The sequence below is a fragment of the Pongo pygmaeus genome, chromosome 18, assembly GCF_028885625.2.
Source record: "Pongo pygmaeus isolate AG05252 chromosome 18, NHGRI_mPonPyg2-v2.0_pri, whole genome shotgun sequence".
Lineage (NCBI taxonomy): Eukaryota > Metazoa > Chordata > Mammalia > Primates > Hominidae > Pongo > Pongo pygmaeus.
Window position 1 is genome coordinate 44,110,760 of NC_072391.2, and position 23,747 is coordinate 44,134,506.

At 39.4% G+C, this 23,747-nt stretch overlaps 1 protein-coding gene across 2 annotated transcripts in view; it reads right to left on the reverse strand.

Moving 5' to 3' along the window:
* Window positions 1-1,230: 1,230 nt before the first annotated feature.
* Window positions 1,231-23,747, reverse strand: part of NETO2 (neuropilin and tolloid like 2) — a 60,086-nt gene continuing 37,569 nt past the window's right edge. The window contains exons 8-9 of one of the 2 annotated variants that reach the window (XM_054452895.2): window positions 4,721-4,834; window positions 1,231-2,309 (exon numbers count right to left, since the gene is read on the reverse strand). In XM_054452895.2, coding sequence (XP_054308870.1) covers window positions 1,729-2,309; window positions 4,721-4,834 — 695 coding nt within the window. In that variant the 3' untranslated portion in view covers window positions 1,231-1,728. The remainder of the gene's footprint in view (window positions 2,310-4,720; window positions 4,835-23,747) is intronic. The other variant, XM_054452897.2, reaches the window with a different exon arrangement.

The following is a 23,747-nucleotide window of genomic DNA, read 5'->3' on the forward strand; positions in this document are numbered from 1 at the left end:
AATATTATCTACTTTTTTAAAAAACAAAAATTTTGATATAAGAAAGCATTCTGAGGCAGTGTATGTGTATCATATTTAAGGTCACAATTTTCACTAATCTGAGAAAACATGTATATGTAATATTTAAAAGTTAATGAAATCCAGTGAAACTTCAACTGATTTCATTGAGAATTTACTACCAAAATATAGAAAACAAGAATTTACCTCTTTTAAATGACATGTCTGTATTACTTACAATTTGATAAATGAGTTCCTTTCCATACATACCTTAAGATCCACAACCTTGGTGGCATAAATAACATGATTAAAGGGTCAGGTACAATGTATATTTTAATATGGGATTTGTGTAGTGATTTAGAGCATAAATATCACACAGTGAAAAATTTATCACAAACTAAATACAGTAACAAAAGGAAAGAGCTTATGTTCACATTACCAAGGTCTTTACAATAAATTATAGCGTCCAGGACCAACACAGCATATTTGCATACAAAGCCGCTGATGTGAACACCGAAAGGAATCTGTCCTGTAGGTCTTTCATCTTGATTTAATAAAGTTTGTACAGTATCAAATAATATCAAAAGTCTAAAAAACACAATGAGCTTTTATATTGTTTATAAATTATTGTTTATATACCATAAAAAAAGTCAAAAGTGCAGTTTAAAAAAAAGTGGAAGTTGTTATTCTTGATAAGAGCTAGAAAAATGTCGTGTCCCAGGTAAGAAGCAATCTCAAGGCTCATTCAATTTCTAAGGAATTTTAACTGGCATCTAACCTTGGTTACCATATGGGGTAAGCAAAACCAATAGAATGGGAGCTATGTAACAATCTAGCGAAGAGAAACACTGCAAATAAATGTAATTATAGGCCTCTCCCAAAGTGAATGAAATGACTCTGTTTACTGGAATGAATGGGCTGTCACTGAATGTGACTATACTTGGTAAACTTCAAAGGCTTGCTAGAAATTTTTATCTTTTTTAAAGTTTTAGTCATAGCTGGCAATGGTACATATATCCCAGGATTTCTAGTATAACTGAGAAAAATACAATTGAAAGGTAATAAATCGTATCATCTATTATTTCTCACAGAAAATAAGGAATAAGGGCCCAGTAATTAAAAGGCAGAAGTACAGAGATTAGCCAAGAAGAAACAGATGGATGAAATACAACTGGGTCTTAATTGGCACAGTAACTAGCTGTATTTTGACACATTCAAGAACAAATGCCTATATTGAAGTATGTGGTACATTAACCACTTGTATTTATGTAAGAAAATGAAATGGTAAAATTATAGGCTTACAAAACAAATTAAATTTAGAGAAAGGAAAAATAAATGTAAAGAAAAATCTTAAAGTTTATTGTGGCATCAAAATATTGACAGAGCTGTATCAGTCAAGAGCAGTCTTCTTGTTGCTAAAACGAATAGGCAGCCTGAGCCTGGCTCCATCCAACCACCTCTTCCAATGCTCTTTAACTGGCAGTGCTTCCTATAAATGACACCAAGCAATAAAGATGATTATTGTTTCCACTGAATAGAGTAAGTTCCTTGATTGGTTTAACATATATAGACTGCCTGAGAGAATAAAAACATCACCATACAATAGGTTAATGGTAAATCAAGGTCTTCGTAGTTGTGATGGGAGAAAAGGGTTGGTTGCTGGAAACAGTATGGTGCCCTGGAGGCTGCGTACGTACACACTTAAGAATTCACATCACCGTTAGCAGAATATTAGAAGTCAATGGATATGGATGCTTGTGCAGAATCTTCTCGCCCCCTGACATAAATTTCACAGGGAATCTCCTCCATTACTCGGTCTTCCAGGGCCTGCTCAGGGCACTCATGTCCCTGTTTGAAAGTGTAACTACTTTTCTTGAAGGTGCTATTAAATGTTTTCATTGGCTGTGGTTGTGCAAAGTCATTTCGGAAAGGAAGTTCCATGGAACTGAGGTTGGTCCTGCTTTGTTTGACGCTGGAGGCCTGCGACCCACAGTGGTGGTCGTGAATGCAGCGGGAGGCGGTGGAGGAGCGCCGCATCTTCTGGTAGTTGTCCAATTCTTCCGACAAGTCTGCCAGGTCTGCAGAAATCTCTTTGTCCCTTAGTGAAAACAGTTCATAATGAGGAGGATCAAACACTTCTTGGAACCCGGTTTTATTAAAAGCAGTTTTGCAAGCCATGACCTTTTTTCGAGGCTGTTTCACTTGTACTAAAATAGAAATAATGAGAAGGACCAAGACAATCCCTGAAGTAACGCCAATAATTGTCCCATGAGTCTTAGTGATTTGTTCAAATACTCCTGCTTTTTTCTTTTCTGTAGAAAGAAAATGAGAAACGTTAAGTTTTCAAAATACATTAATATGAATCCTGGTACAAATCAGTAAGGTATTTTTAGGTAAAACAGAATACTTGGGCCAAATATACTACAGACAATGCAATTTACAAGTAGGTTTTTAAACAAATAAAACAACCCTATTATAATTTCTGGTTAAAGTTACCAATCGCAGTACTGATAGATAGATTACAGAAGATAAAGTTCTTGGTCTCTTTCTTCAGAAGACACATAAATGCATACATTCTGCAAATCAAATCAAATACACAAATATAGACTACGCCAAATAAATACTCTTGTTCTATCAAGTTTAGCTTTCTGCTTTATGGTAGGTTTGACCAACTGCTGTGTTCAGGTGTACCCACATCTACTGATGACCCCAGGGAGAGCAAACTAACATCATCAGACTAACCCATCCAGTATATTATCATGACCTACTGTTTTTGAATGATTAACTGAAAACACTTCATGTCAAGTATTTACGACAGCCATATCAGATTAGATCCCCTTTCCACAGTAAGGTATTTATTGAACTCTTTCAGCAGGGTTCCTTGACCCCTGGGTCTCACTGCAGGAGGTGAGCTGCGAGTGAGCGAGTGAAGCTGCATCTGTATTTGCTGCTGCTCCCCATCACTCGCATTACCCGCAGCACTGCCTCCTGTCAGATCAGCAGTGGCATTAGATTCTCACAGGAGCAGGAGCCCTATTATGGATAATAATAATGGATTATTATTAGTCAGTGTGCTTACTTCTGTTAGGAAATAAACTCCTGGCTTGGAGGCAGAAGTCCAATAGAGTAGTATTAAGTACTTCAGTGTAAAGAAACAAACAAAACATATGAAAGTCAAGAAGTGAGGCAGCTTATTATTTTCCCATTCAGTACGACAGAAGACCAAGTGCATGTGAGGGATACAGGCTGTGAGCTCCTTAGGAGAATCTAATGCCTGATGATCTGTCACTGTCTCTCATCACCCCCAGATGGGACTGTCTAGTTGAAGGAAAACAAGCTCAGGGCTCCCACTGATTCTGTGTTATGGTGACTTGTATGATTATTTCATTATATATTACAATGTAATAATAATAAAGTGCCCAATAAATGTAACGTGCTTAAATCATCCTGAAACCAACCCCCCTGCCCCACCCCTGTTCTGTGAAAAAATTGTCTTCCATGAAACCAGTCCTTGATGCCAAAAAGGTTGGGGACTGCTGTCTTACAGGATAAAAGGAAGATCACCTTTAGTTCTTACACAGTGATCTGACAACCAGCTTGCAGACATTCAACCATTACCGCAAGCTGCATTTATCTTTCAATGAGTACACACTGGGAATACAGCATAGGAAATGTTATAAAATAAAAAAAGCAGTTCATAGAATGTTTCTGTTTTTGTGTTGTAAGATGGAATCTGCAAGTTGATTTTTATTAAATAGTGTTTCCACATACTTCAGGCTAACCTCTAAATTATTTTGACAACTAAATAAGGTATGTTTACAATACAAATGACAAACTTCAACAACAGTAACAAAATAAGGGCAAGGCATACCACGATATACTTTTTTTTTTTTTTGGATGAGACGGAGTTTTTCACTTTTGTTGTCCAAGCTGGAGTGCAATGGTGCGATCTCGGCATACTGCAACCTCCGCCTGCCAAGTTCAAGCGATTCTCCTGCCTCAGCCTCCCGAGTAGCTGGGATTAAAGGCATGTGCCACCACGCCTAGCTAATTTTTTTGTGTTTTTAGTAGAAACGGGGTTTCACCATGTTAGCCAGGTTGGTCTCAAACTCCTGACCTCAGGTGATCCACCTGCCTCAGCCTCCCAAAGTGCTGGGATTACAGGTGTAAACCACTGCGCCTGGCCACAATATGTTTTAGAACTTAACAGTTTGTAGACAAAAAATGCTTTTGTTTAGATTATGCTTTTCACCACATCCCAGGTCTATGATCCATTTAAAAGAACATTTATATGTTTCCATTTCTGTCAAAGCAGCTATGCTAGGCCAGGCGCGGTGGCTCATGCCTGTAATCCCAGCACTTTGGGAGGCCGAGGCGGGTGGATCACGAGGTCAGGAGATCGAGACCATCCTGGCTAACACAGTGAAACCCCGTCTCTACTAAAAATACCAAAAAATTAGCTGGGCGTGGTGGCAGGCACCTGTAGTCCCAGCTACTTGGGAGGCTAAGGCAGGAGAATGGCGTGAACCTGGGAGGCAGAGCTTGCAGTGAGCTGAGATTGTGCCACTGTACTCCAGCCTGGGCGACAGAGCAGGACTCCGTCTCAAACAACAAAAAAAAGCAGCTATGCTAAGCACTGTTGTAGAAAATAACATTTTAAGTTCTTAATGAAGGGCAATAGCCACTCTTTTCTCAAAAAGGTTGGCCTTTACATCAAACTCACCTTTACAATGATTTTCATCCCAAGGGTATGCACAATTTTGGACACCATTACAGACTAAAGAATTATTGATGCACATGTTGCTATGGCAAAAGAAAGTGCTGCTTGTGCAGGGAGCTGCAGGAAGAGAAAACAGTGTTGCGAAGAGCAGGCATACCACCTGATTTTGATTTATTTCATACATTACAAATCTGACTTTATAAGAGTACTTTCTTACCGCAAAGGCCTTTCCATGAATAAATTCTGTACTATTCAAACAATAAGACAAACGTCAATATTCTCTGATGCTGGCTCATTCAAACTTTTTCTTATGCTAGGCCCCAAAAGGTCACTTTTAATGTAATGATAATGAATGTATTTTCAATGGTTCTTATGGAACCAGTATAGAGTCTGGTAGATTTTTTTTTTCAAAACTTTGAAAGACAATGTTGGCAAGGATGTGGAGACACTGGAACCCTTCTGTACTGAGGGTGAGAATGTAAAACGGTGCAGTCATTGTGGCAAATTATCTGGAGGCTCCTCAAAAAGTTAAAGATAGAATTACCTTATGATCCAGCAATTTTACTTTTAGCTACCTACTCCAAAGAACTGAAACCAGGAACTCAGTTACTCACATACCAATGTTCACAGCAGCATTATGCACAACAGCCAGAAGGTGGGAACAAACAAAATGCCCATTGATGGGTGGATGGATAAACAATGTAGCATCCACAAGACAATGGAATGTGATTCGGTCATAAAAAGAAATGAAATTATGATGCATACACCACGGACAAAGCCACATATTTCACTTAGCATAATTATTTATAATTAAATTTTTTTTTTCTTTGAGATGGAGTCTCGCTCTGTCGCCAGGCTGGAGTGCAGTGGTGTGATCTTGGCTCACTGCAACCTCCACCTCCTGGGTTCAAGTGATCCTCCTGCGTCAGCCTCCCGAGTAGCTGGGACTAGAGGCACGAGCCATGCCTGGCTAATTTTTGTATTTTCAGCAGAGACGGGTTTTCACTATGTTGGCCAGGCTGGTCTTGAACTCCTGACCCCGTGATCTGCCTGCCTCGGCCTCCCAAAGTGCTGGGATTACAGGTGTGAGCCACCGTGCCAAGCCCTATAATTACATATTAATTATTGTATGAGAAATATTGTATGATTCCACTTATTGAGGTGCCTAGAAGAGGCAAATTCATAGATACAGAAAGTAGAATAGAGGTTACCAGGGTCCAAAAAGAGGGAGGAATGGGGAGATGATGTTTAATGGGTACAGAGTTTCAGTTTGGGAAGACAAAAACTTTCTGAATATGGATAGTGGTAATGGTTGCACAATAATGTGAATGTACTTAATGCTACTGAACTGTATACTTAAAATGGCTAAAATAATATATTTTGTTACGCATATTTTACCCATAATAAAAAAATCCACTCTTCTGGATTCAAAAAAATTTTCTTAAGGACACTAAAGGTATATGGAATATATACCATGTAATTTCCTACTTGTATAAGTTGTTCTTTCAGCCTGGAATGGCTCCTTCTTTCTCTTTGTGGCGGCCACCTACTCATCTTTCAGTATCATCTCAAATGTTACCATCTGTGAAAATCCCCTTGCTTCTCTGGGGTAGCCAGTCGCTCCTGTGTGTTCCTATCACACTCCACATACTCCTCTACTTGGCACCTCCCCTTGTGTATGTAAACCTTTGTTAGAATGGATGATTATTAGTCAGTGTGCTTACTTCTGTGAGGAAATAAACTCCTGGCTTGGAGGCAGAATTCCAATAGAGTAGTATTAAGTATTTCAGTGTAAAGAAACAAACAAAACATATGAAAGTCAAGAAGTGAGGCAGCTTATTATTTTCCCATTCAGTACGATAGAAGCCCAAAAACCTTAGCAATTTTTTTTTTCTTTTTTTTGGAGATGGAGTCTCTGTTGCCCAGGCTGGAGTGCAGTGGCATGATCGCAGCTCACTGCAACCTCTGCCTCCCAGGTTCAAGCAATTCTCCTGCCTCAGCCTCCCCGAGTAGCTGGGACTACAGGCACGTGTCACCATGCCCAGCTAATTTGTGTATTTTTAGTGGAGACAGGGTTTAACCATGTTGGCCAGGCTGGTCTCGAACTCCTGACCTTAAGTGATCTGCCTGCCTCAGCCTCCCAAAGTGTTGGGATTATAGGCGTGAGCCACTGTGCCTGGTCCAAAAACCTTAACAATTTTGACTTCTAAAATTATAATTGGACAAAATGTATTTCCTGCCCAAAAGATTCTGTACTTTTGATTTTCAGAAAATATTTGCTACACCAAGGAGGGAGAATCGAATATTGCTCTATGTTATACTGACATATCTCAAATATTTTTTATATTGTTTTCAGAAGGTTTTTCAAGATAGAGTAAAATTTTACTTGACTAATGAGATTTTTTTCTAAATATTATCTTTCTCTTAATAAATATATAATAAACGTAATTTTAAAAACAGCCATAAGCATTATTTTTTTCCCCTCCAAAGAGAAGACTCTTTAGCGTGCAGTCATAGGAAGTCTGGAATATCTGACCACATTCTCCAATTGCACTACATTATCAGTAATAAAACTGACATTTTTTCATTCATCTGCCTTACCCACTTTGTCTATTTCTCAATGGGCTGTGAACATGGGCTGGAAAAACAGGCATTTATTAGGTACCTAGATAACTCCAAAACATAATCTGACAAATGTAGGTCCACAGTGAATATCCAAAATTGCTTTGCTATTAAGAGTATGATCATAATCTCTCTTTAAGCAGAATGCCCTAAACGGTATTATTCACCCAAGTTTCAGTACAACAGGTTAAAAATCTATAGTCATTATGAACTAGGGTTCGTTTATCCCTTCCCGCTCCTCACTGTAAGCCAACCTGCAGTTGAGTTTAGACTTCTTTCTCTACATACAGTTCAACAGTCTTCACACTAAACTGTTAAGCTTGTTCACCTGTGGAGTACTCAGCCGCTGCAGTTCAAGTATGACAATCCCTTGGTGGCTGACATGACTGAAGAGTCCACAATAGCTAAGAACTGTGAAGGAACTTGGGAAACAGCACCATGCAGCAGAAAGCAGAAAAAAACAATGGGCTAGTAATCAATAAAAATGGTTTCTATTACCAGTTAATCCACATTCTAAGGTATTTAACCTCCTTGGGCCTCGGTTTCCTCTTTTAAAATGAAGGGGATGGAATACAGTGTATCTCAGACTTCTGGTTCCAAAATTTGATGAGACTATGCAATCAGTGGTCTCAATCATGATACTTCTGTTTTAGATTTAAGTTCAAATGATGTATATATCTAACAAGTAATTTATCCAGAGACTGCTAACCTATCAAAATGGTATCACTAAAACCACGGAAATAATTACTTCATGGTTCTTAGATAACACTGATGGTTCCAAGGCTCATCGGAAAGACAACAGGTAGCAGTTACACAAACATGCCATCATATTGAGGGCTGGGGAGTGTATGGTGGTGTTTTATTCACTTTACAAATTAGCTACAAAATTAGCTAGTGCACTTACTTGGGTTTGTCATAGATAACATAAAGCTGTATCATACAAATCGGGGCACTGAAAAATATTTAAAAACGGCCAAGAGAAACATATAGCATTTTTGATTTCCTCATTTCTACAAACTGGAGTTTATTTATATACCACACAGTAATTCTATTACATACAATATAATTGTATATTATGTTCTAATTCTACTACCTATTTTATCTAGTTCACAAAAAGGGGATGTACGAAAGATAAGCCATTTTCAAGACAGGCTGAATAAGGTAATAAACAGCACTGTGGATCCTTGGCATTCGGATTTCATGAATAAAATTACCATTGGTTTTTAAGGTTTATCTACATAACATTATGTGACCCCCCGCTTTGATGGCTCTTTATAACATCAAAGGTGGCCTTAAAGACAGGTTTACCACTCCATGTTCATCACTGATTGAGCAGTGAGAGGAAAATGTCTTCAGTTTTTATTATAAATTCTTTACAGCTGCTCTCCATATTATTCAAAGTAATTAGAAAACAGCACTGATACTGTCAGCTTTTGTTTCATTGAAATGTGAGTTATATTAATAATTACACCTACATTAACCTTTATGGCTTTTCACTGGTTAAGCATGGCTAGTGGAAATAACAATCAAGCATCAGTTATTGATATGGGATTTTAATGGTATGCTTCAAGTCAAATAATAAAATGATTGAACTACAAGTCTTTATATAAATAAAAGACAGCAAAAATAGTGCCAGTTATGAACTCCACTTATAGCCTGAGAACTCTCTACCTACTGCCGTTCCTCACTGCTGGGTCATGGTGTGGAAAGGAAGGGAAGGGCTGCGATTTTGTGTCCCCCCCCCGCCAATTTCAATGAGATGTGGCTATGATGCTGAAGGATGGCTGTCCTTCAGCAAAGCCTGCAGGGGGCCTGCAGGCAGTGTGTCACCGAAAATCATATTGCGGGTTTATTCTAACAAAAATATCTGCTGTTGCTTTCACAGTTCTAGTCCTAGAAATTATTTTCCTAAAACCGTTTCTTTCTTAAAGAGTGAGGTATATATTAGTATTCAGTGCCTGGGAAGAAGCCAAATATATCCTGATTGCTATTCTGTATCATCCATTTTAGCAAAATTATTCTATTTCAGTTATATCTGCAATGTACAATGGGTAGGCATGAACTGAATCTCTCACGCAGAATTAGCCCATTTATATAAACCTCTTCTGAAATACTAATTGTTTCCATGGGTGAAATCGTAACAACTACAAATCACAGCTTAGAGGAGAACAAAAGAAATAGTTCAATAATTTGAATTAATGATAAGCATGAAAAAATTTACTAACTGGAGCTCTGAAATTTGCTTTCCAAATGGAGGTTTTTCAAGCTGGCTCTTGTTTTTAAAAAATTCTGTTAAATCCCTTATTTTAATCACACACAATTTTTCCGAAGGGGCGGCTTTCTTCTTGTTCTTGGGTAATAAAGCTAAATTTGGGATATGAAGTTAAATCTATTGCAGCCTTACAATTTAAACTTATTCTTACATTTGGTGATTAGTTAATATAAAGATATCACTTGAGGGAAGCTTTTCACCTGTTTAATTATCAGATTTGTATTAACAAAAAAAAATTAGTGTATATAGAGAAAATAACTTAACTAAAACACATTAGAGAAGAATTTCTCATCATGGATATAGACCAGTGCTGCCCAAAATAAATATGTGAGTAAAAAATGTGAGCAAGTAGCCACATTAAAAAGTAAAAAAGAAATTGGTGGAATTAATTTGACTTATATAATTTAACCCAACATATTTGTGCAGAAAGAGTTAACATTATAGCAGGCCTGAGGGTGCTACCTTTGAAAGGTTCTGCATGCAAGACTGGCCCTTGGGTGCCATCCATTCCCTAACAGATAAGGGTACTTCATTGTACCTAGACTTTGCATAAAAGATGTCATTTATGCCAAATACTTGCTTTCCTGCTGAGAGTCTGAAATTTTGATATATGCAAAGCAGAGGGTTCCTATGTGACCAGACCCTGATAAGAAACTTGGGTGCTGAGTCTCTAATGGGCTTCTCTGGGCAGAAACACTGCATATGTGCTACTGCATTTTTATTTTTTTTTGGAGACAGAGTCTCGCTCTGTTGCCCAGGCTGGAATGCAGTGGCATGATTCACAGCTCACTGCAGCCTCAACCTCCTGGGCTCAAGTGATCCTCCTGTCTCAGCCTCCAGAGTAGCTGGAACCACAGGTGTGCACCACCATGCCCAACTCATTTAAAACTGTTTTCGTTTTTTTTTTTTTTGTAGAGATGTTGTCCCATTATGTTGCCCAGGCTGGTCTCAGGCAATCCTCCCACCCTGGCCTCCCAAAGAGCTGGGATTACAGGCGTAAGCCACTGTGTCCAGCCCATGCCCATTTGCTGTTGTTGGAGAAACAGGCATACTCAGAATGCCCCTCATGGAAAGGACGCGGTATGTGGACCTGTGCAAGGATCGGTCCAGACCCTGGCAGCCTCTCCCTGGCAGCTCCCTTTTGTTGTCATCCATCCCAGCTGTGAGTGCAGTACAAATAAATGCTGGGTTCTAGAGTCCTTCCAGCAAGGCACCTAACATGGGGATGCTGTTGGAAGCCCTGAAACAATTTCCAAAACATTCTCATTTTAACATATAGCATAAAATACTGTTAGAGGGATACTTTACATTCTTTATTTCATACCAAGCCTCTGACATCTGGGAGGCATTTTTATAATGATAGCACATGTCGGTTTAGACGGGCCATGTTACAAGTGCTCAGAGGCTGCAGGTGGCTGGCGGACACTGGACTGGACAGCACGGGTGCACAGAAACCGAGGGAAAAATAAGGAGGCTAAAAGCCTTTCTTGTTAGCTACATCTTTGTATAAAGCACTGATTTATAGTTATTTGACATAGTGAAATAGCCTCTGTATAGTTTTTAAGTTTGAAAAGTTCTCAAATTTAAAAGGTTTTAGAAACATGCTCAGGTTCTCTCCCTGGTGAAGGAAGCGGCAGCAGCAAAGTTCACTCTCAGCAAATGCCACCGTGAGCTCCCTACATTTCCAGCTGCCCAAGGAGCTCACCATGTCCAAAACATGACACTTTCCCCATCTTGTCTGTTCAGTTTTCATTTTCCAAGTCAGTCAGACTCAAAATTGTAGGTGACTGACTCATTCTTTTAGCCTTCATTGAACGGGTCATTGAATCCTGTAGATTCCATTTCCCACTCTTCTTTGTCCTCACTGCCCCTGCTTAGGTTCAGACCTCCATGGCTTCCCGCTGTGACTATGGAAGTAAACTCTTAACTCATATCCATGCACAGCGCTAAAGATGTTACTTTATAGTGCCAACTCTCCGATGCCTGTAAGATGAGTCTACATTTTCCCTTTGATTTTTTTCAAAGGGCTTCATCTAGTTTTAATCTACCTTTCCTGCCTTCTTTCTCTGCCACTCCCTCTACCACACTTCTTGTGGCCCACCTTAGCTCTGCTTCAATGCTTTGCTCATTATTGCTTCTGTCTAAAATAACAGCCTCAATGAACATTTCTACCTTCAAAATATATCTACTCTCAAGGACACACTCAAAGGACCTGCACTCAAAGACCACCTCCTCCGTAATTGATGCTGCCTGTTTGAAGGAACTTGGATTTTTAACAGGAGAACACTTTGTTTTATGTCTCAAAGGGTCTTTGTCACGGTCAATCCTACACTGTCACTATTTGTGTATGTCACCTTACCTAACTGACTGGAAAACCCTTTAGGGCAGGTACTGTTCCATGCATGTTTGTATCTTCCTAGCATCAAACACAGTACCTCACATGACAAATGCCAAAGAAATGCATGGAAAGCAGGTAGGAAGGCTGGTTGACCAAATTGGCTTCATAACCCAATTGACCATTTGGCATCTCATGAAGACCTTTAAAATTCTAGATAGAAGAGTTCAGCTATAAGAAAGCCTGTATATGGTCATAAACAGTCATGATTTTAATACAGAATCCATGGAATAATATAATGCTTTGAAATTACAAGATTGAGAAAAACTATTAATTTTCAAATTTGTCAAAAATATCTGATATCTTATTGTTACACTTTTGTATTTACAAACTCTGTATTTGCACAAATCATACAGCTTACCATTACACCATATTCATCAGTCAGGATATAAAGGCTAAAATATTTGTTTCTTTTCATGACAATAGATAAGATATACCACTTATAATTTTAAAATATATGTGATGTGAACATACAAACTCAACTATATCTGGGCAGTTCATATGTGTCTTAAAATGGTATTTTTCTTCATACAGGAGATGAATCTGAGGAAACAGACAGTTGGGAGAGGCTAACTAGCCCTGCCCAAATGTAGATTAAAGTTAAGGGCCATTCAAATTTAAGTAAAAAAATGATGGTATTTTGGAAAGTAGATTTTGCCAAAGCTACTGGTAATATGATCTGCACTTATGATACGCAAAATAAAAAAAAATTAGGAAGTACTGATATATCACTTCGATTTTTTTTTAAAATCCTTAGCTAACTGGCTGAGGAGTTTAAGGAGATAGAAAAGCAAAGAAATATAGCAGAAACAGTTTTTCCTGGTGGGAATTTATTCACTTGATTTTTCAGGAACCTAAAGGAAGGTTTTATTTATTTATTTATTTATTTATTTATTTAGAGACGGAGTCTCGCTCTGTCACCCAGGCTGGAGTGCAGTGGCGCAACCTTGGCTCACTGCAAGCTCCGCCTCTCGGGTTCACGCCATTCTCCTGCCTCAGCCTACCGAGTAGCTGGGACTACAGGCTCCCGCCACCATGCCTGGCTAAGTTTTTGTATTTTTAGTAGAGACAGGGTTTCACTGTGTTAGCCAGGATGGTCTCAATCTCCTTGACCTCATGATCAGCCCGCCTTGGACTCCCAAAGTGCTGGGATTACAAGCATGAGCCACCGCGCCCAGCCATTTATTTTTTGAGATGGTGTCTTGCTCTGTCACCCAGGCTGGAGTGCAGTGGTGCAATATTAGCACACTCCAACCTCTGCCTCCTGGGCTCAAGTGATCCTCCCATCTCAGTCTCCTGAGTGGCGCATACCACCACGCCCAGCTAATTTTTGTATTTTTAGTAGAGATGGGGTTTCACCATGTTGGCTAGGCAGGCTGGTCTCAAACTCCTGAGCTCAAGCGATCCACCCACCTCGCCTCACAAAAGCTGGAATTACATGTATGAGCCGCTGTGCCTGGCCTAGGAACCCAAAGAAGAATCCTAAAATCTGTCTTCAAAATTTCTCCACTTTTAAGTTGTGGTGGTTGTCTGTGTATGAGCTACAACCTTTAATAAGAAAAACTTCCCACATGCTTACCAAATAGTGAAGATAACTTTTAAAAACTTAAGCAGTTCATAAAAACACAATCTCCATGGTAACCACAAGAACATATCTATAAAATATACACAAAAGGAAATGCAAAGGGAATCAAAACTTGTCACTACAAAAAAAAATCAATTAAAGAAAAGAAGGCAGTAATGGAGGAAGAGACAACAAAGCTATAGACACACAGAAAACAAGTAGCAAAGTGACAGAACCTTCCTCATCAGCAATTAAACATAAATAAACTCTCCAATCAAAAGAAGAGATTGCAGAATTGATGGGAAAAAACAAGATCCAATTATATGCTGCCTATAGGACACTCACTTTAAAGATATAAAAAAGTTGAAAGTAAAAGGATGGGCAAAGATATTTCATGCAAATAGTTGCTAAAAGACAGTTGGGGGGTGGCAAGACTAGTCTTGGATAAAAAAGGACATGGTATATTGATAAAAGGGTCAATTCACCCACAAGATATAACAATTATAAACATATATGGACTAAAAACAAAGGAGCCCTAAAATATACGAAATGAACATTGACAGAACTGATGGGAGAAGTAGACACTTGTATAATAGTAATTGGAGACTTCAACACCCCACATTCAATAAAGGATAGAATGACCAGGCAGAACATCAATAAGAAAATAAAGGACCTGAACACCACTATAGACCAAATGCACCTAACATATACAGAAAATTCCACCCAATAACAGAATACACATTTTTCTCAATTACGCATCAGACAGTCTCTAGAATAGACTACGTATGTTCAGCCACAAAGCAAGTCTTGATATATTTTAAACGACTGAAATATAAAATTTATTTTCAAATCAAAATGGAATGAAACTAGATATCAACAACTGAAGGAAAATGAAAAAATTCACAAGTCTGTGTAAATTAAACTACACACTCTTACACAACTTTTAAAGCTGTGATTTCAAAAAAGAAATCCACAGGAAATTATAAGATACCTTGAGCAAATGAAACCCAAAACATGCCAAAACTTATGGGGAGTAGTAAAAGCAGCAGTAAAAGGGAAATTTACACCTGTAAATGCCTACGTTAAAAAAGAAGAAACAACTTAGATCAACAGCTTAACTTTATACCTTAAAGAACTAGAGAAAGAAGACAAACTAAATCCAAAGCTAGCAGAAGTAACAAAATAATAAAGATCAGAGTGACAATAAAAAAAATAGAAAACAGAAAAAGAGCAAAAACCCAAAACTTGGTTCTTTGAACAAATCAACAAGACTGACAAACCTTTGGCTAGAATTATTAAGAACAAAAATCTCAAATTATTAAAATCAGAAATGCAACTGGAGACATTACTACAGATCTTACGTATATAAAAAGAATCATAAGCGAATACTAAGAACAACTGTATGCCAACAAACTGACAACCTAGAGGAAATGGACAAATTCCTAGAAACACACAATCAAAACCGCATAAAGAAGCCAAAGAAAATCAGAATAGGCCTAAAACTAGCAAGGAGATTAAAAAAAGAATCCAGAACTTCTCAACAAAGAAAGGCTCTGGATCACATGGCTTCACTGGTGAATTCTACTAAACATGTAAAGAATTAACACCAATCGGTTGATTCCTGGGCAAGATGGCTGAATAGGAACAGCTCCAGTCTGCAGCTCCCCATGAGATCAAGGCAGAACGCAGGTGATTTCTGCATTTCTAACTGAGGTACCCGGCTCATTTCACTGGGACTGGTTAGACAGTGGGTACAGCCCACGGAGGACGAGTAGGAGCAGGGTGGAGGGTCACCTCACTTGGGAAGCTCAAGGGGTCGGGGAACTCCCTCCCCTAGCCAAGGGAAGCCATGAGGGACGGTGCATTCCGGCCCAGATACTACACTTTTCCCATGGTCTTCACAACCCGCAGACCAGGAGATTCCCTCGGGTGCCTACACCACCAGGGACCTGGGTTTCAAGCATAAAACTGGTGGCCATTTGGGCAGACACTGAGCTACCTGCAGAAGTTTTTTTTCATACCCTAGTGGTGCTGGAACGCCAGCGAGACAGAACTGTTCATTCCTCTGGAAAGGGGGCTGAAGCCAGGGAGCCAAGTGGTCTAGTTCAGCAGATCCCACCCCCACGGGGCCCTTCAGACGAAGATGCACTGGCTAGAAATTCTCACTGCCAGCACAGCAGTCTGAAGTTGACCTGGGACGCTCCAGCTTGGTAGGGGGAGGGGCATCTGCCATGACTGAGGCTTGAGTAGGTGATTTTCCCCTCACAGTGTAAACAAAGCCACTGGGAAGTCTGAACTGGGCAGAGCCCACCGCAGCTCAGCAAAGCTGCTGTAGCCAGACTGCCTCTCTAGATTCCTCCTCTCTGGGCAGGGCATCTCTGAAAGAAAGGCAGCAGCCCCAGTCAGGGGCTTATAGATAAAACTCCCATCTCCCTGGGACAGAGCACCTGGGGGAATGGGCGGCTGTGGGTGCAGCTTCAGCAGACTTAAACGTTCCTGCCTGCTGGCTCTGAAGAGAGCAGCAGACCTCCCAGCACAGCACTCGGACTCTGCTAAGGGACACACTGCCTCCTCAAGTGGGTCCCTGACCCCCATGCCTCCTGACTGGGAGATACCTCACAGAAGGGGTTGACAGACACCTCGCACAGGAGAGCTCCAGCTGGCATCTGGTGGGTGCCCTTCTGGGACGGAGCTTCCAGAGAAAGGAAAAGGTAGCAATCTTTGCTATTCTGCAGCCTTCACTGGTGATACACAGGCAAACAGGGTCTGGAGTGGACCTCCAGCAAACTCCAGCAGACCTGCTGCAGAGAGGCCTGACTGTTAGAAGGAAAACTAACAAACAGAAAGGGATAGCATCAACATCAATAAAATGGGCGTCCACACATATACCACATCCAAACGTCACCAACATCAAAGACCAAAGGTAGATAAATCCATGAAGATAAGGAAAAAACACTGCAAAAAGGCTGAAAATTCCAAAAACCAGAACTCCTCTTCTCCTCCAAAGGATCACAACCCCTTGCCAGCAAGGGAACAAAACTGGATGGAGAATGAGTTTGATGAATTGACAGAAGTAGGCTTCAGAAGGTGGGTAATAACAAACTTCTCCGAGCTAAAGGAGCATGTTCTAACCCAATGCAAGGAAGCTAAGAACGTTGAAAAAAGGTTAGAGGAATTGCTAACTAGAACAACCAGTTTAGAGAAGAACATAAATGACCCGATGGAGCTGAAAAACACAGCATGAGAACTTCGTGAAGCATATGTAAGTATCAATAGCTGAATGGATCAAGCAGAAGAAAGGACATCAGAGACTGAAGATCAGTTTAATGAAATAAAGTGGGAAGACAAAATTAGAGAAAAAAGAATTAAAAGGAACGAACAAAGTCTCCAAGAAATATGGGACTACGTGAAAAGACCAAACCTACGTTTGACTGGTGTACCTCAAAGTGACAGGGAGAATGGAACCAAGTTGGAAAACACTCTTCAGGATATGATCCAAGAGAACTTCCCCAACCTAGCAAGATAGGCCAACATTCAAATTCAGGAAATACAGAGAACACCACAAAGTACTCCTCGAGAAGAGCAACCCCAAGACACATAATCATGAGATTCACTAAGGTTGAAATGAAGGAAAAAATGTTAAGGGCAGTCAGAGAGAAAAGATCAGGTTACCCACAAAGGGAAGCCCATCAGACTAACAGCGGATCTCTCTGCAGAAACCCTACAAGCCACAAGAGAGTGGGGACCAATATTCAACATTCTTTTTTTGTGTATGTGACGGAGTCTCACTCTGTCAGAATCTCGGCTCACTGCAACCTCTGCCTCCTGGGTTCAATGGGTTCAAGCAATTCTCTCAGCCTCACGAGTAGCTGGGATTACAGGCGCCTGCCACCACACCTGGGTAATTTTTGTATTTTTAGTAGAGATGGGGTTTCAACATCTTGGCCAGGCTGGTCTTGAACTCCTGACCTCGTGATCCACCTGCCTCGGCCTCCCAAAGTGCTGGGATTACAGGCGTGTGAGCCACCGCACCCAGCCTCAACATTCTTAAAAGAATTTTCAACCCAGAATTTCATATCCAGCCAAACTAAGCTTCGTTAAGTGAAGGAGAAATAAAATCCTTTACAGACAAGCAAATGCTGAGAGACTCTGTCACCACCAGGCCTGCCTTACAAGAGCTCCTGAAGAAAGCACTAAATACGGAAAGGAAAAACCAGTACCAGCCACTGCAAAAACATACCAAATTTTAAAGACCATTGACACTATGAAGAAACTGCAACAACTAATGGGCAAAATAACCAGCTACCATCATAATGACAGGATCAAATTCACAGATAACAATATTAACCTTAGATGTAAATGGGCTAAATGCCCCCAATTAAAAGACACAGACTGGCAAATTGGATAAAGAGTCAAGACCCATCAGTGTGCTGCATTTAGGAGATCCACCTCATGTGCAAAGACATACATAGGCTCAAAATAAACAGATGGAGGAATATTTACCAAGCAAATGGCAAGAAAAAAAAAAAGCAGAGGTTGCAATCCTAGTCTCTGATAAAACAGACTTTAAACTAACAATGATCAAAAAAGACAAAGAAGGGCATTACATAATGGTAAAGGGATCAATGCAACAAGAGCTAACTATCCTAAATATATATATGCACCCAATACAGGAGCACCCAGATTCATAAAGCAAGTTCTTAGAGACCTATAAAGAGACTTAGACTCCCATGCAATAACAGTGAAAGACTTTAACAACTCATTGTCAATATTAGACAGATAATGAGACAGAAAATTAACAAGGATAGTCAGGACTTGAACTCAGCTCTGGACCAAGCAGACCTAATAGACATCTACAGAACTCTTCAACCCAAATCAACAGAATATACATTCTTCTCAGCACCACATCACACTCATTCTAAAATTGACCACATAATTGGAAGTAAAACACTCCTTAGCAAATGCAAAAGAACAGAAATCATAACAAACAGTCTCTCAGACCACAGTGCAATCAAATTAGAACTCAGGATTAAGAAACTCACTCAAAACCACACAACTACATGGAAACTGAACAACCTGCTCCTGAATGACTATGGGGTAAATAACTAAATTAAGGCAGAAATAAATAAGTTATTTGAAACCAATGAGAACAGACACAACATACCAGAATCTCTGGGACACAGCTAAAGCAGTGTTTAGAGGGAAATTTATAGCACTAAATGCCCACAGGAGAAGGTGGGAAAGATCTAAAATCGACACCCTAACATCACAATTAAAAGAACTAGAGAAGCAAGAGCAAACAAATTCAAAAGTTAGCAGAAGACAAAATAACTAAGATCAGAGCAGAACTGAAGGAGACAGAGACACAAAAAAACAAAAGCAATGAGTCCAGGAACTGGTTTTTTGAAAAGACTAACAAAATAGACCGCTAGTCAGACTAATACAGAAGAAAAGAGAGAAGAATCAAATAGACACAATAAAAAATGATAAAGGAGATATCATCACTGATCCCACAGAAACAGAAATTACCATCAGAGAATACTATAAACACCTCTACGCAAATAAACTAGAAAATCTAGAAGAAATGGATAAATTCCTGGACACATACACCCTCCCAAGACTAAACCAGGAAGAAGTTGAATCCCTGAACAGACCGATAACAAGTTCTGAAATTGAGGCAGTAATTAATAGCCTACCAACCAAAAAAAGCCCAGGACCAGATGGACTCACACCCGAATTCTACCAGAGGTACAAAGTGGAGCTGGTACCATTCCTTCTGAAAGTATTCCAAACAACAGAAAAGAGGGACTTCTCTCTAACTCACTTTATGAGGCCAGCATCATCCTGGTAACAAAACCTGGCAGAGACACAACAAACAAGAAAATTTCAGGCCAAAATCCCTGATGAACATTGATGTGAAAATCCTCAATAAAATACTAGCAAACTAAATCCAGCAGCACATCAAAAAGCTTATTTACCACAATCAAGTCAGCTTCATCCCTCGGATGCAAGGCTGGTTCAACATAGGCAAATCACATAAACAGACCCAATGAGAAAAAATACATTATTATCTCAATAGATGCAGAAAAGGCCTTCTATAAAATTCAACACCCCTTCATGCTAAAAACTCTCAATAAACCAGGTATTGATGAAACGTATCTCAAAATAATTAGAGCAATTTATGACAAACCCACAGCCAATATCATACTGAATGGACAAAAGCTGGAAGCATTCCCTTTGAAAACTGGCACAAGACAAGGATGCCCTCTCTCAACACTCCTACTCAACATAGTATTGGAGGTTCTGGCCAGGGCAATTAGGAAAGATAAAGAAATACAGGGTATTCAAACAGGAAGACCGGAAGTTAAATTATCTCTGTTTGCAGATGACATGATTGTATATTTAGAAAACCCCATTGTCTCAGCCCAAAATCTCCTTAAAGCTGATAAGCAACTTCAGCAAAGTCTCAGGATACAAAATCAATGTGCAAAAATCACAAGCATTCCTATACACCAATAACAGACAAACAGAGAGCCAAATCATGAGTGAACTCCCATTCACAATTGCTACAAAGAGAATAAAATACATACGAATACTACTTACAAGGGATGTGAAGGATCACTTCAAGGAGAACTACAAACCACTGCTCAAGGAAATAAGAGAGGACACAAACAAATGTAAAAACATTCCATGCTCATGGATAGGAAGAATCAATATCGTAAAAATGGCCATACTGCCCAAAGTAATTTATAGATTCAATGCTATCCCCATCAAGCTACCATTTGACTTTCTTCACAGAATTAGAAAAAACTAGTTTAAATTTCGTATGGAACCAAAAAGGAGCCTGTATAGCCAAGACAATCCCAAGCAAAAAGAACAACGCTGGAGGCATCATGCTTCCTTACTTCAAACTATACTACAAGGGTACAGTAACCAAAACAGCAAGGTACTGGTATCAAAACAGATACATAGACCAATGGAACAGAACAGAGGCCTCAGAAACAACATCACATATCTACAACCATCTGATCTTTGACAGATCTGACGAAAACAAGCAATGGGGAAAGGATTTCCTATTTAATAAATGGTATTGGGAAATCTGGCTAGCCATATGCAGAAAATTGAAACTGGACCCCTTCCAGAAACTGGACCTTATACAAAAAGTAACTCAAGATGGACTAAAGACTTAAACATAAGACCTAAAACCATAAAAACCCTAGAAGAAAACCTAGGCAATACCATTCAGGAGATAGGCATGGGCAAAGACTTCATGACTAAAACACCAAAAGCAATGGCAACAAAAGCCAAAATTGACAAATGGATCTAACTAAACTAAAGAGCTTCTGCACAGCAAAAGAAACCATTATCACAGTGAACAGGCAACCTACAGAATTGGAGAAAATTTTTGCAATCTATCCATCCGACAAAGGCCTAATATCTAGAATCTATAAGGAACTTAAATTTACAAGAAAAAAAAACCCAACCCCATCAAAAAGCAGGTGAAGGATATGAACATACACTTCTCAAAAGAAGACATTTATGCAGCCAAGAAAGATATGAAAAAAAGCTCATCATCACTGGTCATTAGAGAAATGCAAATCAAAACCACAATGAGCTACCATCTCACGCCATTTAGAATGGCTATCACTAAAAAGTCAGAAAACAACAGATGCTGGAGAGGATATGGATAAACAGGAGCTCTTTTATACTGTTGGTGGGGGTGTAAATTAGTTCAACCATCGTAGAAGAGTATGGAGACTCCTCAAGGATCTAGAGCCAGAAATACCATTTGACCCAGCAATCTCATTACTGGATATATATCCAAAGGATTACAAATCATGCTGCTATAAAGGCACATGCACACATATGTTTATTGCAGCACTATTCATAATGGCAAAGACTTGGAACCAACCCAAATGCTCATCAATGATAGATTGGATAAAGAAAATGTGGCACACATATACCATGGAATACTATGCAGCCATAAAAAAGGATGAGTTCATGTCTTTTGCAGGGACATGGGTGAAGCTGGAAACCATCATTCTCAGCAAACTAAAACAGGAAAAGAAAACCAAACACTGCATGTTCTCACTCATAAGTGGGAGCTGAACTATAAGAACACGTGGGCACAGGGAGGGGAGGGAACATCACACACTGGGGCCTGTTGAGGGGTGGGGGTCTAGAGGAGGAATAGTATTAGGAGAAATGTAGATGATGGGTTGATGGATGCAGCAAACCAGCATGGCAGGTGTATACGTAACAAACCTGCACGTTCTGCACATGTGTCCCAGAACTTCAAGTATTGTAATAATAAAAAAAAATTAACACTAATCCTCAAACTCTTTGAAAAAGTTGAAGAACAAACACTAGTTACTCATTCTATGAGGCCAGAACTAGTTACTCATTCTATGAGGCCAGAATTACCAAAGCTAGAAAAAGATACCAAAGCTAGAAAAAGATACACAAAAAAACCTAAAGACCAATATCCCTTATGAATATTAATATAAAAATCCTCAAGAAAATTACTACTTCAGAATTCAGCAACATATAAAATGATTATACACCAAGAACAAGTGGGATTTATTCCCAGAATGCATGAGTGGTTCAATATACAAAAGTCCACCAATTTAATACATCACATTTACAGTAAGGGAAAAAAACTACATGATGAGCTCAATGAATTTTTAAAAAAGCATTTGACAAAATTCAACAGCCTTTCATGATAAGAACATTCAATTAACTATGAATAGAAAAAAAATTTCCTTCACATGACAAAGGCTATATATGAAAAACCCAGAGCTAACATCATAATCAGTAGTGAAGGACAGAGCTCCACTAAGATCATGAATAAGACAGATACCCAATTTCACTTCTATTGAATACATACTGGAAGTTCTGGTTAGAGCAATTAGGCAAGAAAAGGAAATAAAAGGTATCCAAATTGGAAAGGAAGATATAAGATTTTCTCTGTTCACAGACAACACAATCTTATATGCAGAAAACCCTAAAGATCACACCCACCCACCCACCCACACCCCGTTAGAGCTAATAAACTAAGTCAACAAAGTTGCAGGATGCAAAACCCATATACACAAATCCGTTGCATTTCTAAACACTGCCAATTAACAATTAGAAAAGGAAATTAAGAAAATAATTCCAATATAACAGCATTAAAAAGAATAAAATATTAGGAATAAATTTAACCAACGGGGCAAAACATTTGTATGCTGAAAACTACAAAACATTGCTGAATGAATTACAGATGAAAAATCAATGGGAATATACATCCTGTGTTCATGAATGGGAAGACTTCATACAGTTAAGATGACAATAATACTCAAAGTGACCCACAGATTTAAAATGATCCCTATCAAAATCCCAACAGTGTTTCTGCAGAAATAGAAAAAGTCATCCTAAAGTTCATGAAATCTCAATGAACCATGAATAGCCAATCCAGTTTTGAAAAACAAGAAAAAAGTTAGAGGACTCATACTTCCTGATTTCAAAACCTACTACATATCTACAGTAATCAAAACAGTTGCTACTGGCATAACAACAGACACATAGACCAATGAAATTGAGGGACCAGAAATAAATCTTCACATAATATATATATATATTTTTTTGACAGAGTCTAGCTCTGTTGCCCAGGATGGAGTGCAGTGGCATGATCTTGGCTCACTGTGACCTCTGCCTCCCAGGTTCAAGCGACTGTTCTGCCTCAGCCTCCCAAGAAGCTAGGATTACAGGCGTGCGCCACCACGCCTGGCTAAATATTGTATTTTTAGTAGAGATGGGGTTTCGTCATGTTGGCCAGGCTGGTCTCAAACTCCTGACCTCAGGTGTTCCACCCACCTTGGCCTCCCAAAGTGCTCGGATAACAGGCATGAGCCACTGTGCCCGGTCTTTTTTTTTTTTTTTTTTTTACTTCTTTAAAGAAAAATAGAGATGGGGTTTTGCTATGTTGACCAGGCTGGTCTTGAACTCCTGCCCAGGCTGGTCTCAAACTCCTGGACTCAAGCAATCCTCCTGCCTCAGCCTCCTGTATAGCTGGGACTACAGGTGTATGCCACTGTGCCCAGATCTAATTGATTTTTGACAGGAGTGCCAAGACCATTCAATGGGAAAGGACACTGTTTTCAAAAAATGATCCTAGGAAAGCTGGATATCCACATGA